Source organism: Lygodium microphyllum, chromosome 22 (genome assembly GCF_053477565.2).
Source record: "Lygodium microphyllum isolate KBCC chromosome 22, Lygodium_microphyllum_v1.1.10, whole genome shotgun sequence".
Taxonomy (NCBI): domain Eukaryota; kingdom Viridiplantae; phylum Streptophyta; class Polypodiopsida; order Schizaeales; family Lygodiaceae; genus Lygodium; species Lygodium microphyllum.
In genome coordinates this window covers 79,395,172-79,414,198 of record NC_141156.1, presented here as the reverse complement: position 1 = coordinate 79,414,198, position 19,027 = coordinate 79,395,172, and the positions used below count along the sequence as shown (strand labels likewise).

Below are 19,027 nucleotides of genomic sequence, written 5' to 3'. Positions count from 1 at the left end.
GGGTCTTCATAGTATTGTCTCATGGAAGCAAGCACTTTTGAGAAATAAAGCCAATTTAAATGACATAAGCTACGACTTATGGGTCGTAACTACAACTATATTTATCAAGTCTATATGTCCTTGCAAGAATGCTATCCTTTTGGTAAAACCAACAATAGGGTAGGTGTAAAAGAAAGGCTGTATGCTAAAATAACTATTGTTTTTGAACTATTAAGAAAGAAGAGAATCACCTTTAAGGTTGAAGGTGGTTAGGAAGCTACTTATAAAGCTCATGGCATCTCTTTAGAGATGATGCTCAAGACGACGTACACATTGCATGCAATATAAATCTACTCTCACATAAAGAAGGAAATAGGGTGTGTTCAAAAGATACATTATTGCGATTATTGATTAAGAAAATGATATTAAACAAAACATGTACATCTTTTTATCCGGAGTGAAATTCTTACAATTATGGAGTTCAAAGACTTAGCTCATGTACATACAAGTATATGAGGGTTGTCACAAGCCATGAGGCCATGATAGGGACTAGATTAAATCCTTGATAAATTTGATCATCTATAGATTCGTGTAGGTATCTAAGAGTCTGAATCACAAGGCCACGACTGAGACTATACATGTTTGACAGAGTATTCGGCCAAGCTTACATATAAAAATGCGCATGACTTGGTTGTGTACATGCCTAGCTACGTTATTTTACACGTAACGACGGGACGATTAGTCGTTTAAGAATTCAGCCCACATGCGCTTACGGTGCTTGAGCAGGAAGCTCTCTACTCTGGAACGGAATTGCTCGGCGCTGAGGCGATTGTGCGCACGCTTATAATGCTTGGCGAAGAGCGCCTCCTTGGCGTTGGCCTGAGAAGGCCGAGGGCGAACGACGACGATGGCGGCACTCATGGTCTTGTGGCCAGTATCGGACATATTGGAGCGATCATATTGGAGCTGCAGGCTGCTGCAGCTTCTCTGCTTCTTCAAGATTACTGCAGCTGCAGCTGGCTTGTCGAGTGGCGCCCGGTTTATATTGGCCACTGAAGCTGAAGGCATCTCGATACAGCCTCCTGAAGTGGTCGATGATGAGGACATATTGGTAACTGGAGAGGCCGATTTAGACGAATGTTCCGGATGATCAATAGGACCCTGCAGGAAGGCTGCATGAGCCGGCCGGGCTGGCTTCTCGACTGGCAGGTTCACGGCCTCTGCAGCTGGAGGAGTATTGATGTAGCTTCCTCCAGTGGTCGAGGGTGAGGTTATATTGATAACTGAAGAGGGTTTAGATGAATCATGTTCCAGATCCGGATGATCGTGGCCGAAGACGGCTGAAGCTGCAGCTAAGGCCGACTGACAGATCTGATCCTCTGCAGAGAGAGTCGACATCGATTTGATGAAATTGGTCCATTGAGCGATATGAATCTTCTTGAAATCGCGGTGCTGTATGGTGCTGAGAAAGGCGCTGCACTTCATTAACAGGATGAGAACCATGAGCAAGCAGAGGAGGCGGCGGCTGAGGAGGAGAGTGCCCATGTATATCATCACAAGAAGCGCCGACAGTTTCATACGACCTACGAATACAAGAAGTTTTAGGCGTCATAACCTACAGTAGCTATGCCTGCTGTCCTCTCAGAGGAGCTCACGATATGCTAATTGACTAATACACAATAGTAACGCTGAGCTTTCTACCAGCATGAGATAACCCAGAGAGTCCACTACAGCTAAGGCATACAATTAGAGTGTGCCATACCAGCGAACCGATAACCAAAACAATTCTTGTGATGTACCCTTGTGTTAGGACAAAAGCACACCTTGACGACAATTGAGAATTGCAGCCATGGCGATGAACTTTATCGCTCTCATCATGAGCACGGGCCCCAGCAACATCAAATTCACAGTCAATGAAGCTCCTGCGCTCGCAACATACATGAAGAGCTTCGACCAGCTCGTTTTCGAATCATTATCATGCGAATTCCTACGGCCTGATGTTGTCGCAGACTTCTCGGCTAACTCATGAACGGCCATCACAGACGAATTCCCAGATAGAGAGAGATTCTGAAGCGCTGCAATTATGCTCATACATGTACACTGATGTTTAACACTCAGCTGCGCCGGCACAATATCACTCGAAGTCTCAATTGTGGCGATAGCATTTCTCACATGGGTAACACTAGAGTCTAGCAGACTACAGCACATAACGCGTTAACATATGGAGACTCACGAGGGATCGGATGCATTGTTTTAAGGATCGTTTGGGAGCCGGCTGCTGACTGTCAAAGGCAATAAGTGGTTGTCACCAAGTGGCACCTTCAACGCTTGACTCGGAAGGGACAAATATTATATGAATTGAACTTGCTGAGTCAGACACTTCTCATGATAAGATACACACTTCTCTTGAATATAGTCTTGGCGAGGAAGTACAGCTTTCCAAGCCACAGGGAGTAAGTGAGCACTTCTTGTAACACGAGACTGTTACACGACCCGCAACAATGGGGGCCGCTTAATTGATCCACTCATGCGTAACACCACGCACATGAGGTTTGATATGGCCAACGCATGAGAATTTTCTTATTAGAGGGGCTTCATACGTAGTTAGTTTAAAACTCCACCTCAAACAGTAGCACAATACGGAGACGGTTGTTCTCACGCAGGTAATGGTATTGAATGTTAAAGGTTAATCATAGAGCTCATGTAAGTTTGAAGGAAAAAATTGTGGAGTGTGACTCCTTGCAAAGTTTTATAACTTTTGCTAAGTGGTTGTGACTCTCTACCGTGCACCAAGGCTGAACCAAGAATTTTAGATATAAGACGAATGAGAAAACATACTCTTTGATTAAAGATATAGACAAGATACAAGTTCAAAAGACTCTTGGTCAAGGGAAGTTCAAGGATATGAACAAAAGATATATGAACAACTCAAGATGGAACATGTGATGACAAATTTTTTCTTGATATGAAGTCGGGTAGCAAAGATGATGAGGTCACTGTAGAGAAATTGGCCATGTCTCTTCACTAGCCAATTAGAAGACAAGATCGTAATCTCAAACTGAAAGAGAAGAGAAGAGGCGAGGAGCTTAAAGCTCGAGCTCAAGAGCTTCTCATGTGTGGTCTTGATGGAGAAAACTTCAAAGTAGGTGAGGGGCTCAATGCTTAACCTCAAGCCACTCTCTTTGAAGTTGATGGCCCTTCAAGCTCTCCTAGTTCTCCCTTATATAATCATTAAGCTTTTCGTCACCACATATTGTCAAATGACACACTGAACAGAGTCCAACCTTGGTATGGATTGAGAGCTTGTTGACTTGTGGCCAAGAGGAGAAGGAAAGAATGGCCTCGAGAAAGAAGAAGCACAAAATCCTGCCTTTCTGTATGGATCAACATACCAAGCATGCCTCTCGCTAGCTACAATATCCAAGGCTTCAAATGCATCTTTCACATCCCTAGCGAGATGCTCGTTCTCGGTACAAAGCTTGATCACCATGGCAGAAGCAAGGAGAATCCGCACTACAAATGGCATAGATCATGACTTCTGTTTTAAACACGGGCAGGTGATATTCTAAAGATGCAAATGACATGGTTGCCATTGATCGCGCAAGATGAGGACATCAAATATGCCGGCTAAATTGGAATCATATTTTCAATGACATGCAACATGGTGGCATATTCCGAGGTGGCCTAATTGATAAATGCAGTTTCTTCATGTGCGACAATATGTAAGCATGTATGGCTTGGCCAATGGTATAGCATGAGGGCAGTTCCTATAGCTTGGATTGCAATATACAAGTTTTGTTGGTCTGGTGGCTGCAATGAGGCAGATATCCTAGATGAGGTAGTCCATGATGGGGTAGACTTACTATTCTTGTCTACAGGTTCTTTTGCTCCTTCTTCTTCTTCTTCTTCTTCAACGCAATCTTCATGTCCTTCCCTTTCTTCTGCTTGCTCCAACCGAAGGTTGGATGAAGAGATTCCCTGCCTCCACAGCCAAGTCAATCACTTTGCCTTTGATCTAATGTTGGCCACAACTCTCATGGTGCTTAGCATCCCATATTTTCCAAATACTCTCGACTTCATCGCTTTGAAGTTTTGAAAACCACACCTTAACATGTCCTAATTATTGCCTTGCATTCTTTGTTGGCCAATTTTTCATAGGTAGGTCTAACTTCCAAAGGTCAAAAAGAGAGCCACACAATTAGATCTTCTCCACATCCACAAAATTTTGGTTATGCTGTGTGAAGAGAAGATATTGGAAAAAAGTATGTGTTTCTTGAACAATTAAATTTGTATGTGTAGAAGATCTCAAGAGAAGTAATCTTTAAGCTCCACAAGTTGAAGAGAGCCTCCCAATAGTATGCAAACCAACTTAGCAAATATCACAAACTAGTTGGATAGTATCACAAAATAGCCCATGAAATCTGTGCTACAATTCCTTGAGTTATGCAAATTAATATGCATGGAATTGAAAATCTTCATAACATGCTCTCTTGACAAGATGACCTCCCTCCCAAAATATGTTGCACTTACGATTTGCCAAATCAAATGTAGCATCCAAGTTCAAAGATGTCTTATCAGTGACCCTAAAAGAATATGTATCCCTACTATCTCAAGCTATTGATAAAGGATTTTCCCCTTGACTTGAACATGAGGTTCCACCAGTGCTAGAACATTGCATTGTTTTTGTACCTTCAAAAAAAACAATTTGTTTCCTTCGAACATACATACTTTAATGATGTACAATGTGTCCTAGCAAGGAAATATGCTTTGAAATAGAACTTCGTGCTCAATCATTCATGATTTGAAGAGGACATGCAAAATCAGATCCATGCTATGCAACCAATCAAATGATGATCCACACAAAAATTATGAATGCACTGAAAAAAAAGTGCCTAGCCTTTCTACATGTGCTTGTGCATCATGCAAAAAATGCAAACAAAAAGATACACACAACAAAAAAAAATCCTAATGATGCAGACTAATGAGATCAAAATCCTGGAAAAAAACTTCTCCCTCAGGTGCGCAATGGTGGACGCACATCGCCATGACATCCACCCCCTCCAAACTTGCGCATCCTCTGGATGGGCCACAACTCCCCATCCTCATCACTACCAAGCTCGATAGTCAACACGATCTCTTCATCTTCTACAAAGTCATGTGCAATATCCACATCCTCATCAACATCATCTCCTGGGTCAAGTCCATCATAAATCTCACAAATAGTCATGCATTATCTGAAGCTTTGTAGTTGGTCTTGAGTAGGATAAGATGAGTGACCTTTGCCAGCATATCCACAATCACCATGCCTGAATTATACCCTCCTTGAATAGAAGGTAAGCCAATTACCAAATCCATACTGATGAGCTCCCATTTCATCTGTGGAATTTCAAGTGGCTGGAGCTTGCATGGCATTTTGACACGCTTAGCTTTCACCCACTGGCAACTTAGACATCGAGTAACATATCTGAGTACATCATGCTTCAGTCTTTCCTAGTAGTAACTTTTCCTGACTGCATTAAAAGTTTTTGCATAGCCAAGATGTCCTGAGAGTGGGAAGTCATGGGATTCCCATAATATCTTCTTTTTTAGCACTTGATTGAAATTTTGGTATTTGACTCTGAGCTTAAGATTAGTGTCCTTAACTAGAACACAATTGTTTGAGACTTATTTGGTGTAGCATGTCCATGACAATGCTATGTATTCCTTAGCAGAGCTTGATGGTATAGCCTTGCAGATTTCGATTGCAAGAAAGAGAATCAAACTGTTTAAAAAAAGAGATGATGTAGTTGAGGAGTTGGATAATGAATTTTATGATGGACTTGAGCAAGGAGATGATGTTGATGAAGATGTGGATATTGCAAATGATTTTGAAGATGATGAGGAGATTGCCTCAATTGCCAAGCTTGGCGGTGAAGAGGATGGGTAGTTGTGGCCCATCCGGAGGATGTGTAGGTTTGGAGGGGGTAGATGTTGTCACGCTGTCTATCCACCATTGCGAACCTAAGGGCCGAGTTTTCACCAATAATTTGATCTCATTAGTTAGCATCGTTAGGAAATTGTTTTTTGTTGTGTGTGTCTTTTTTGCATGACGCACGAGCACATGTTTGATTGATTGCATTGCATAGATTTTAATTTGTCAAATCACATGAATTATTGGGCACGAAGTCCTCTTTTAAAAACATATGCTTGCTAGGGCATGACCCACATCTCGACGACATCTTATATCCTCCAGTCATGAAAGTTAAGGTTTTTTCGCATTTAGAAGACGAATTTACAGGTGAATGCCTCATGACCTTCAAAAATTCTATGATCCAAGGCTTTATTTGCATGAAAGAGCACTTGAATACATAAGAAAAGTAAATGTTGTTAAATTGGAGAAGGTTTTTGCTAAGCCATTTGTTGGAGGTTTGAATGGACACATGGATGCTATATCTTGGTATAAAGGGGCCGTTAGAGGATTGGCTATATCTAGTGATGGAGTGTGGTTACTTACATGTTTGCTTGAAGGTCCTCACAGCAATGGTAAAACTGCTATGGCTACAACAGTTGCTATTCACAGTGAATTCCATTTTATGAACATTGTTTTCGGCGAAAAAATGGTTGGTATGAGTGAGAATAGCAAGTGTAAAATGATAGCAAAGGTTTCTGAAGACGTATACAAGTCTCCCCTTAAGCATTATTATACTTGATGACATTGAGAGGCTTCTTGAATATGTGGATATTGGTCCAAGGTTTTCAAACTTCATCCTAAACACTCTTCTAAAATCATTGAAAAGAATACCCCCTTAGGGACGAAAGCTTTTTGTGATGGGGACCATTAGTTCTACTAATGTACTTGCAAAAATGGGTATGATTGGAGTTTTCAAGAACAGTATTCATGTGCTAGAGCTACGGTGTGCAAAGATTGCAAAGGTTTTGGAGCAACTGGATGCATTTTTAGAAGCTAATTAGGAAAATGTGGTAAGTCCCTTACACTAAATAGCAATCAAGAAATTGCTCATGGTGGTAGATGCTACTCACGATGATAAAGTCATTATGACAAAAATCTTGATGTCAAACAGAGGCAAAATATTGAATGCTTTTCATAAGCTTTTTGAAGGCAACTTTATTGTCATAATCATTGACGTCAATAAAGGAAAGCTTTTCTATGGAAAATCCATAAGCTTTTAAGTGTAACTGTGTGAAGGTGGAACTATTGATGGAGGTTTAATAAGTTCAAAAGACGAGCTGCCGATTAGGGGGGGCATTGCTTGGGAAGATACCATCAACTTCTTCGACAAGCTTCTCAGCATGTTAACCAGCAGCATCTCTGTCAAACCTTCAAGTACATGTGGTAGCGGATTGCCCAACGTTAGAGCTGATGGACACAACCGCTTCCCTATGGCAAGGCTTCTCCAATACTTTTATGATTTGATATTGCTCACAAGAACAGAAACGAGTCATAGACGCGCATGTTAGACGCGCAAAGTCGGGCGCGTCTATCATTGCGTCTATATGCGCATGTAAATAGACACGAATTTTGCGTCTATATATCAGTGCAGATAGACGGAAATATAGACGCGATCTCAGATGTGTAATTATTATACCACCTGAAATTAGACTTAATATAATAATAAAACCAGAGTTAATAATTATTTTTTTATTGCTCTCTAATGAATGGCAGTTCCTCCAGTTGACAAGCCTGATATAGTTAATTAGCAGCAAGCGACACAAACCTTATTATAAAATTAGTAGCAAGCATTGCATGTATCTCGTAATTTCTCTACTTGAAGAAGATAAAAAATACTTCCTTTTTATTATGGAAAATTCAATTTAGCTTTAAACTTGACTATTGATTCTTGAGTATGCACATGTGCGTATGATATTTTCCATAGAATTAAGAATACACATTGAATCATTAAGTGAATTAAGTATGTTACAGTGAATGATCCATCTCATCTTCAATGAGATCAGCCCTTGCTAAACTATCTACTTCTAGGTCTATGTTACCAAGAGGTAACGAAACAAATAAGTCTATCCCACTATCAGATGTATTGCTATATTGCTCAATAACTTCATCATCATCAACCACATCATTGTCCTCTTCTACGTTTCCTTGAACATCCTCTCGAGGTTCATCTTGTACTATATCACACATATCATTCATTATGGTGTCATCATGTACATCATCATTCATTGTTGGATTACCATCTGCTATCTCTATATCGGTAATATTACCATATATTGGGTTTGAACGATTAGATATAGGGATAACATACCACCATTGTATACATATAAAAAATTTAGCTTTTACATATATACTTGCTTGCATTGTTGAGGTAGTACTAATGTGTCATTCCTGTTTTCGTGAAATTTTGTAGAGTTAATGATTACAAAACCACTTGCATGACGTCTGATTGTGCAATGCTCACCATTTGTTACCACTTCTTTAAACCACTTCACATCCAATACATATATAAAGAATTGTCTGAAGTCAAGCTTCAGAATATCTTGGATCAAGCCACACTAACCTTCCATGGTACCATTGGCATCCTCGAAGTGAGCAAGGACACCACAATCTTGGGTATTTCTCTTTTCATTTATACGTTGAGTTCGAAGATGTTTACCCTCACACCAAATAGTATTGAATAATGTGCACTAGTAGTAAAAGATTAAGATCAAACGTGTCAATTTATTATATAAAATATAACTAGAAACAAATTAATTGATAGTATGTCTCACCTTTGATAAGCAACCTCGTGCGTATTCCCACTCTTCTTGAGATATTTTAATTTCCTCCTCTTTTTCCATTCTCCATTTTCTCATGTAACCAATCTATATCAATATGACGTGGGAGCGCATTTAGGTGATCTGGAAATGAGACATTACGTCCATATCTGGTGCGAAATGCTTGTCTTTCGCTTTTTCTTCTTGCCCTTGCTTCATTATATAGTGTCACCCATTTGCTCATTACATCACTATTGATCACATAAAAACTATTTAACTTACAAAGTTCTTCTTTTGTTAGCAATTTACTCATTCCTTTTCCTTGAGGTATTATAGAGATCATCCTCAAGTCTTCATTGTCTTTCTATAGTCGTGGTTGAGAGGGGTCCACTTCAACAAGATATTCAGAGATATAAATAAGGGATGATTGCACTAACCAACCCTCAGCCATGCTTCCCTCAGGCCGTGCTTTTTGTCTCACAAAATCTTTCAAGGTTTTCATGAAGCGCTCAAGAAAAAACATCCAACTTGCATGAACTGCCCCACAAAGTGCAATCTCATCAATCAAATGTACCAGTAAATGTAATTGAGTAGTCAAAATGGAGCGAGGAAAAATTTCCAAAAACCAAACAAACCACCTCAACAGATAATACTCGAGCATCTTGCAATGTGTTTGGATCAATTTCCTTCGAGCTCACGTATCTGTCAGGATGTATTTGACAATTGTTTATTTTTGTGTAGAAATTCAAAGAGGTTCACTCATGATGTATGCAATATATAATGAAAAAATACAATGTATACACACCTCACAAGCTCTCCCATCTTGTAAAGGATATCACGTACATCTTTGAATACACAATGGGATATGCTAGTAGGAAGTACGAACTGAATGCAAATAATATTCATAGATCAAATGATTAGTTGGAAAAAAATTCATTATACCCCAAAGTTTACACATAGTTACTCCACTAATTACTATACTCAGGGTTAAAGATACCCTTACTTGAATCATTTTGTGCCAGTCGTGGGACTTCAAACTAAATAGTTGCTCCACACCTCTTTTCTTTTTCTTTATGAAGGCTCCCTTGAAACATCTCATACATCCTGTGGGTGTTCGAAAGCTACATATCTATTCCTTCACTATTTTTTCCTCATTCTTTGATAGCATCCAAGGTGCATGGGGTAGCTCAATCTTTCCTCTGGGTCCAATGCGTGGCCAAGCTCATCTCATGCGACCAATGTTATGTAATCCTCCCTTACACTGATTGAATCACGAGCCCCTATCAAGTGATCCCATAATGTAGATACAATATTTTTGAATATGTGCATGGGGTCCAATAGGTGATTGATCTTGAGTTCAGTTCAATACGAAAGACAAAAAAATATAGAGAACCTAACAAACAAACAATATATTATGTAAATAATTCATCATGCTAAATAATTTAAAGTCAATCGAGAGAAATATACTTCTTACCCACTCATGCCGAGTGGAGGGTGGTTATTGGCATTAATCCATCTCTCCTTCCAATCTCGAATGGTTAGAGATTGTGGAGTCATTCCATTAGTAGGGAGAACATATTTGGGATGGTCAATAGGAAGAAATCGATGATGATTGTCATAGATAACCTTCTTTAAATGTGCCGACCTAGAGGAAACTAGAGAGGGACCGCAAATATGACATGCATGATATCCTGATGTGGTTAAACCTGAACAAACAAGTGAATTAATAACATGCAATTGATTCAAGTCTTGAATTTCAAATATAGAGTTATATACATGTACCTGAACACTCTCCATATCTTGGAAAGTCATGTATGGTCCATAACAACATGGCCTTCAAAGTGAAATCTCTAGAGGATGCAGATGCGCTTGTATCTTGCACCTCAATACCTTCCCATAACATTTCTAACTCTTCAATCAAAGGCTCTAAATAAATGTCCATGTTTTTTACCTTGTGCTTTCCAGGAATCAGAAGGGACAACATTACATATCTCTTTTTAATTGCCATGGATAGAGGAATATTATAGTTCACCAATACCACTGGCCATACACTATATGATGTGCTTTTGATGCCGAATGGATTGATTCCATCCATACCTAAACCAAATCTCAAATTTCTTGGCTCTTCTTTGAAAACGGGCCACAAATTGTCTATATGTTGCCATGCCAGTGTGTCTGCAGGGATCCTCCATTTTCCATCACTTGAACGATGACTAGCATGCCATGACATGAGCTTTTCAATAGACTTACACTTGAACATAAGTTGAATACATAGAATAATCAAAAAATATCGTAAAACCTTACGAGGCACATCCATTGACTTCATCTCCACTTCGTATCTTGATTTACCACAAACAGGACACTCTCGTGTGAACTCATCAATCCTATGAAATAAGACACAATCATTGACACATGCATGGATCTTGACATAATCGAGGCCTCCTATAGATGTCAAGTAATGTCTTGCTTCCTCTCTCTTAGTTGGCAATTTGTTTCCTTTTGGAAGCATTTGTGATAATAACCTACATATATTTTTGAAAGTGAGTTAAAAAACCACCAATATATATTTGTACTGATTTCAAAATAGAACAATTAATATTATGATTCATAAGCCAAACTGAATTGATACCTACTTCAATAACGCATTCAAACTGACATTACTCCATCTGTAAATTGTTTGCAAGTTAAGTATCTTGAGGGATGCATGAAGAACAGAGTATGTACAACCTTCATACAACGGAGTAGATGACGCTACATATAGTGGGTCATCTGGCTTCATCGAGTGACCTTCTCCCCGAACCAGTTGTGAAAATAGATCGTGTACCATGTTGTCCAAAATATCATCCTCTACAACTTGATGGGGCATTTCATGAGGGCTACTATCATGGTCGTCAATCTCCACTCTTCTTGAAGACTCTGCCTCCTCACGTCGATGTTTTGCAGCCTCTCGACACCTAGGAGGGAGCATCTGAGGATGTGGCACTGCATCCTGCTCAACCACAAAAGGGAGTTACATATACGTTGATATATATTTCAAACATAGACTAGCAATCTTAGTGTTAAAAACAATGAATACCGGTGATTTTTCTCGGTCCCATTTTCCATGCATGCTGAGGTGTGACATTGCAACTCAATGTGCTCGAAACATACACCCTCAACAATGATCACACATGCATTTAATTTTTCATCGTAGCCATGCATCTCAATTATGAAGATGTAATGTTTCATCCTCACTTGAGGATGTATTCGTTGACTCATCAGCATGCACCGTACTAGGTGATAATGATGCCATGATTAAACCTAATTCATGACAACATCAAATTTGTTATTAATATGTTTACATAAAAACTGCAAAGCATATTAATTATTCTAAGATATTCAATTTTAATACACAAAACTTATCATAAAGACATAAAAATTTATGATAAAAACTTACTATCAAAACTTATCTTGAATACAAAAACTAATTATGATAAAAACGCAAGTGCGCTAAATGTGCGTCTATGCCTGCGTCTATCTGCGCATCTAAATACATCTCTACTAGTGCGTCTACGTAAAATTAGACGTGCATATACACGCAGAAATAGACACAAACGCCAAAATTCAAAATATACAAGTGATTTCTTTTCAAACTGCACCTTTCTTGCGTTTTTTGCGCGTTCTGGAGCTCGAGTTTAGTCGACATGCAGTCTACCTCCACTAATCTCTTCATGACTCACCTCCTCATGACTCACCTCTTCTTTCACTTCAAAGAGACAAGAAGGGAAAGAATACAGCTAAAGAAAAGAAAGCCAAGGAGAGGAAGAAAGAGAGAACAAAAGACAGGAGAACAAGAGGAACAAGAGGCAAAGAGAGGAGACAACAAGCAGCAAGCATCAAGGGAGAACAACTCACCGAGGAAGAAGGGGAAGGAAGCAGTGCCACACTACAACAGAAACGAGGCATAGACGTGCATGTTAGACACGCAAAGTCGGGCGCGTCTATCGTAGCGTCTATAAGCGCGTGTAAACGTGCGTGTAAATAGACGCGATTTTTGCGTCTATATATCCGCGCAAATAGACGCGCTTATACACACAAAAATAGACGCACACGTCAAAATTCAAATCATACTTAAATCATTTCTTTTCAAACTATGCCTTTTTTTTCCTACTTTTTTGCGGTTCTGAAGCTTGATTTTAGCCGACATGCAGTCTCTTCATGCCTCACCTAGTCTTTTCATGCCTCACCTCCTCATGACTCACCTCTTCTTTCATTTCAAACACACAAGAAGGGAAAAAGGAAAGCCAAGGAGAGGAAGAAAGAGAGAACAAGAGAGAGGAGAACAAGAAGAAGCAGCAAGCAAGGAAGCAAGCATCAAGGGAGGGTAACTTACCAAGAAGAGGAAGAAGGAGAAGGAAGAAGCGCTACCACCCGCCACACCAAACACCCAAGGTGAGTCTCTTTCTCTCTCTCTCTCTCTCTTTCTTTCTATCTTCCTCTCTCTGCTCTGTCTGTGTATTTAGGATTTGTGATTTCATTATGTATTGCATTTTGTAAATCAATAATGGCGGTCGTTTGCTAAAATCATCCGACCAAGCGCGTCTGATAGCGCATCTACATCTTAGTGTAGACGCAGATATAGATGCGGAAAACATTTCTTTGGGGGGCGTCTTTGAGCGCGTGTGCTCTGTAGTGTACACGCGAGGATACACGCGCTGACAGGCACTCACAGAGATGCAAGTATAGACGCGCACATAGACGAAAGTATAGACACTGTATGTAATATGTTTTATCTACACAGGGTAATATGATTTTTTTTGTGTAGATGTGGAATCCTGGATCCTCCAGGACCCCATTCAACAAGGAGTAATTCATGGGGGAGATGACCAATTATCTTGGTCGCCCTCCCACTGCAGATGAGGTTTTCAGTGTGATGTTTGGGATACCTATCACATCTTTGCCTACACAGGGAACAGCTGAGGTACATGGATCGGCCGAAGCATGTACATCTGCAGAGGCACGTGTATCGAGTGAGGTAGAGGGTAGTGCACGTCGAGGGAGGAGGGAGAGTGATGCGGGAGGACGAGGAGGTCGAGGGCTTTGTGGGGGTTGCCTAGGTGGTGGCTCTCAATCACCCTCACCGAAAAATGAGAGAGGTGAGCCTCCACAAATGTACTACTCTATCACTGATGTTGGTGGTATCTTGCATGACTTCGAGGGGAGGGAAGTGATAGCCTACTTGAGGAGTGTCGTGCATGCCACATACAAAGATTGCATGATTCCCTTCAAGCACCAAAAAAATGGTTTATGGCAAGAGGTGCTGCGGGCAGTACATAAAAGGTACCCTAATCCCGAGAATTCATGATTCTCAGATGATTGGGGACGGTCAAAGGTGAGAGACGTGCTTCATAACAAGAGGTCTCACCTTATGACGCGTGCCAAGGAGTCATTGCGGAGACAAGAGTAGGGGCGCCCTGGATATGGCCAACCACCCAATTGCCACCGCAAGGAGTGGAAAGAGGCCAAGAAGAGAGCAACGGAGAAAATGACAAGTCGCCAGCATGCAGAGCTGCGACGTATCCAGATGGCAACCATGGTCGCCAGCATGCAGAGCCGCGACGTATCCAGATGGCAACCATGGGATCGTCGCATTATGGATCGGGTGGCAGGGAGTCATGGGAGGCTGAGTTTGTAAGTATTATTTGATTTCTTTTTTTAAATTAATTTTTGTAATTTGTTTCACGTCATTATGTAGTGTGTTTTAATACGTTGTATGTTCAAATTGTTTTGTAGTTCCATATCGTTGGTAGGATGCCTACTCCTAGAGAGGTAGCCTACCATCGAGGTCATAACCGAGCGTCCACTTGGCAGCATTTCTACGAGGAGGGACTCATCACGGAGGAGCAATATAATCGCGCCATGAGGATTCCACCACCAGAAGAGGTATGTTTTATTTTTTACATGAAAAGTATAGATCAATATGATTTATTGTTTGTAATGGTATTTATATACTTTAATCCTTTGTGTAGGCGAACCCTGATGCAATTGAGGATAGCGAAGGGGGGACTAGCAGTAGTGGTGGCGGCAACGGCAGCAGCACAGGCAGTGGTGGTGGTAGCGATGATGATGCCTCTTCTGAGGAGATATAGAGGAGCCCCATGCATGCATGCCTCCCCTTGGCTTGTAATTTTCATTTTTGATATGTATTACTTTCAACTAGTGCTTGCGATCATGAGGACACAAGCACTAGAACTCATAATGTAAAAACGTTTCATCTATATATATGAAATTTTGTGTGCTACATACATTGTTTTGTTTTCAGTATCCAATCTTCGAAATAATCTTTCTCTGTTTTTCCTAAGTATACAATTTGATGTTGATGGGGGTGAAAAAAACCAGAGTCTCTGGTTTTTTTTTCATACCTCTGTTTTGCGCGTCTATCAACGCGTCTAAATTGCAGGATAAATGCGCGTCTATTCTCGTCAAAAACTTTCAGAGTAAACGCGGTGTTAGACGCGTAGATACACGCGTGTATAGATGCACAATATGAATATATCCACTTTTTTTAAAATATGATTATATATTTACGTAGCGCGTTTATACCTGCGTCTCTAGGCACGTCTAAATGTGCGTCTACTTCTGCCTATAAGCGCGCTTTTAGACGCAAAAATAGATGCGTTAATAAACGCGCCCGACTTTTTTTTTCACAATTCAAATATTGTGTCTACAAGCGCGTCTATGGAGCCTTTTTGTTGTAGTGCCACCACCCGTCCACACCAAAGACCCAAGATGAGTTCTCTCTCTCTCTCTTTCTCTCTCTCTCCCTCTCTCTCTCTTTCTTTATTAAGATCTTTCTTTCTATGAATTTGAAGCTTTTATATCATAAAAAAGTCATGGCGGTTGTCAGCTTGAGAGTGACCGACTTAACGTGTTTGACAGCACGTGTAGATTCCAGAGCAAACACAGATATAGACGTGCAGTTGTGTTTGCTGTTATCACGTCTGCAGTCGCATCTCTAAGCACGTCTATTCTGAATGATAGACGCGGTTATACACGCGCCATGGTCAGTTTTTTCCATGGTGTTACCGCGTCTCTGAGCACGTCTATTTTGCATACTAGACGAGAGAATACACACGCTCTTCTTAGAAAACAAAGGCTTTGACTTTGGACAAGCGTCTCAGAGTGTGTCTATTTTGCATCTCGATCGCGAATATACACGCGCCAGCTCTGATTAAAAAAACAAGCTTTTATTTTTGGAATTGTACAAACATGTTACACAATAGTACAGTTTACACAATATTGCAGTTTAGCAAATTTGTCTTATTCATGTGTTTTGTTTGCAGATGTCGCATCCTGGTTCATCTAGCAATGACCCAGACTTGGAGCACATGAATGATACATTGGTCTTGTTCAGCAGAGGGATCAATACTTTTTTTGGAGGTTTTCCTAGTAAGGAAGACTTCATGGGGGAGATGACTAGACACCTTGGTCGCTCTCCCACAACAGACGAGGTGTTCAATGTCATGTCTGGAATGCCTTTGACATCTTTGCCTGGCAGTGCTTTTCAAACACCAAATGTCCAAAACCCAATTGCAGGTACTCCACGTGCAGCACCTGTACATGCATCGGCTAAAGGACAAGCGTCAGCCGACGCATGTGCATTTGCAGAAGCATGTGCATCCAGCAAGGCAGAGGGTAATCGACAGAGAGGGAGGAGGGAGAGTCGAGGGGGAGGATGAGGCTTGTGTGGGGGTTGCCTAGGAGGTGGTGAGTGATCACCCTCACTAGAAGATCACGTAGAGGAGCCAGTACGCCAATACTATGGAGTTACAGATACTGGTGGCATCTTCCATGATGATGAAGAAAGGGATGTAATGGCATACATGAGGAGCGTCGTGCATGTGGCATATAAAGATTGTTTCATTAACTTCAAGGATCAAAAAAGCGGCTTGTGGCAGGAGGTGCTGAGGGCAGTCCATAGGAGGTACCCAAATCCTGAGGGTCAGCGATTCTCGGATGATTGGGGATGCACAAAAGTGAGGGATTTTCTTCACAACAAAAGATCCCACCTCATGACACGCACCAGGGAGTCACTACGGAGACAAGAGGAGGGGCGTGGAGTCTATAGCCAACCATCTATGTGCCACCACATAGACTGGAAGAAAGCCAAGAAGAAAGCAGCAAAGAAAGTGAAGAGTTGTGAGCACGCAGAGACACGACGTATCCAAATGGAAACTATGGGATCGTCGCATTACGGATTGGGCGGGAGAGAGTCGTGGGAGGTAGAGTTTGTAAGTATATTTTGATTTTTAGTTTTTTAAAATTTATATTTTTTAAAATTCTTTATATAATTTATTCTAATACATTGTGTCTCATAATTGTTTCTATATCATAATTGTTTTGCAGACTACTATTGTTGGTAGGATACCTACTCCTAGAGATGTAGGTTACCATCGAGGCCATAACCGCGCAGCCACATGGCTTCACTTCTATGAGGAGGGTCTCATCACTGAGGAGCAATATAACCATGCTATGAGGATTCGAGCCAGAGGAGGTATGTTTTTCTTACTTTCTTATTAAATTATAACTTTTTCTTTGCAATTGTATGTAAGCAACCTTGATATTTTGTATGTGTAGGCGAACCCCGATGTGGAGCATAGCGAGGAGGGGGATAGCGATGCCAATAGCGATGGTGGTACTAGTGAAAATGTTTCTTCTTGAGATTCGTAGAGGAGCACCATACCTCCTCTATGGCCTACTGCTTGCGGCCACGCTTTAGGTCGCAATCACTTAAACTCCCCATGTAAATGCATTTTATATATTATGAAAACATGGATTTTTGTTTTCAATTCTCGTGCCTTCAGATCCATTGTATTTTTCCCAAATGCACAATTTCATGTATGGGAGGGGCAAAAAAAAACCAGCTGCAACCACATGCTCTCTGGGTTTTTTTTCCAATTCTGTGCTTCGTGTCTATTTGCACGTCTAAATTGCAGAAGATGCATGTCTATAGTCGCGTCTAAAATGTAGAGTACATGCGTCCATAGACGTGCTATATAATTCAAATTAATTTAAAAAAATAAATATCTTTTTTTAAAAATGAGATTTTTGGTTTTGCGGTCACGTCTACTAGCGCACGTAAAAGCACGTCTATACACATGTCTATGTGCCCGTCTAATCTTCCAAGTACATGCGCTTGTAGATTCAAAAAAGAAATTAAATAAATAATAATTTTGGTTTTCGTGTGCGTGTTTATTTATGCGTGTATATGCGCATCTAAAGCGTATCTATTGGTGCGTGTGGATTTCCTTATACACACGACTATACATGCGAAATGGTACAGGCGCATTTAGACGGGCTTATAGACGTGCCCGTAACATTTTCTCTCAATTCAAAAATCACGTCTAAGAGCGCGTCTAAGAGGCCTTTTTGTTGTAGTATCTTTTCACTCTCTTGAAGAGCATATTTGCTGTGACCAGTGATACTAATGATTCTCGTTGAAAGTAGCATTATATGTTCCGCCATCAGCTACAACATTATATGTTTCGTCATCAATTGCAACATTATATGATTCATCATCAATTGTAATGTCTTATGATTGTAAGTGCAGCAAAGTTATGATTCCAACTGTTTGAATCAATATGGGGGAATGTAACGAATAAGTTGTGAGATCTTGGTGGATAGCCTTGACTCTGTAGCATGTGGGAGCATTACTATCATGAATATTTAGCTATTGTATATGTGGATGATAAAGCTGATAGAGATAATATTCCAATCTCTAAAAGTGAGCCTTATGGAGAGGCTTGATCATCCGACTACACTTTGTTTCTTTGATTATGAGAGCCTCCCACCATCTTATATTTCATTCTTGAACAAAAAATGGAGAAAAATAATCATTCAAAGTGAAAATACTCCAAGATTTAGCCTTCAATTATCCATCGACAAAGTTGAATGCCGTTGTGAGGAGCCTTCCTTCTTGGTTCATTGAGCATAAGTACAAAAACAGCTTGAAAAAAGGTGATGTATGATCTAACTGACATCACTTTTCTTCCCAATCATCATCAACAACATTCAAAACATCTTCTTCATTATGGTTATCGACATATACAACAAGTATACAATATCTTACTTTGAGCTAAACTGTGGAATATCTTTTGGTTATGTTTCTAATATATCCTCATGAACCTTATTGTCACAATTGCCAAATATACTTTAATTTGCCTTTCTTTCATGCATATCTATGGCATATTACTCTCTCTTGTGTCCAACGTTTGAAGATCTCTTGAGAATAGAAATATTGAGCTTATTCTAAACTATCCTTTGAGTGCATCAAAGCAAGAATTCTATGTATTACATCTTGTGT

At 40.3% G+C, this 19,027-nt stretch overlaps 1 protein-coding gene across 1 annotated transcript; it reads right to left on the bottom strand.

The window, feature by feature from the left end:
* Positions 1-407: 407 nt before the first annotated feature.
* Positions 408-2,196, bottom strand: LOC148017326 (uncharacterized). Its single transcript, XM_087663109.1, has 2 exons — positions 1,803-2,196; positions 408-1,562 (listed from the first exon to the last, which is right to left on the bottom strand). Exons 1-2 carry the CDS (start codon positions 2,185-2,187, stop codon positions 718-720), a joined length of 1,230 nt encoding a protein of 409 aa, XP_087519235.1. The 5' UTR covers positions 2,188-2,196; the 3' UTR covers positions 408-717.
* Between the last annotated feature and the right edge of the window lie 16,831 nt (positions 2,197-19,027).

Excerpts from the sequence above, each read along its gene's own strand:
- LOC148017326 (XM_087663109.1), bottom strand. The coding sequence starts at position 2,187 with ATGTGCTGTAGTCTGCTAGACTCTAGTGTTACCCATGTGAGAAATGCT. Across the intron at positions 1,563-1,802 it reads AATTCTCAATTGTCGTCAAG|GTCGTATGAAACTGTCGGCG; the intron begins GTGTGCTTTTGT and ends TTGTATTCGTAG.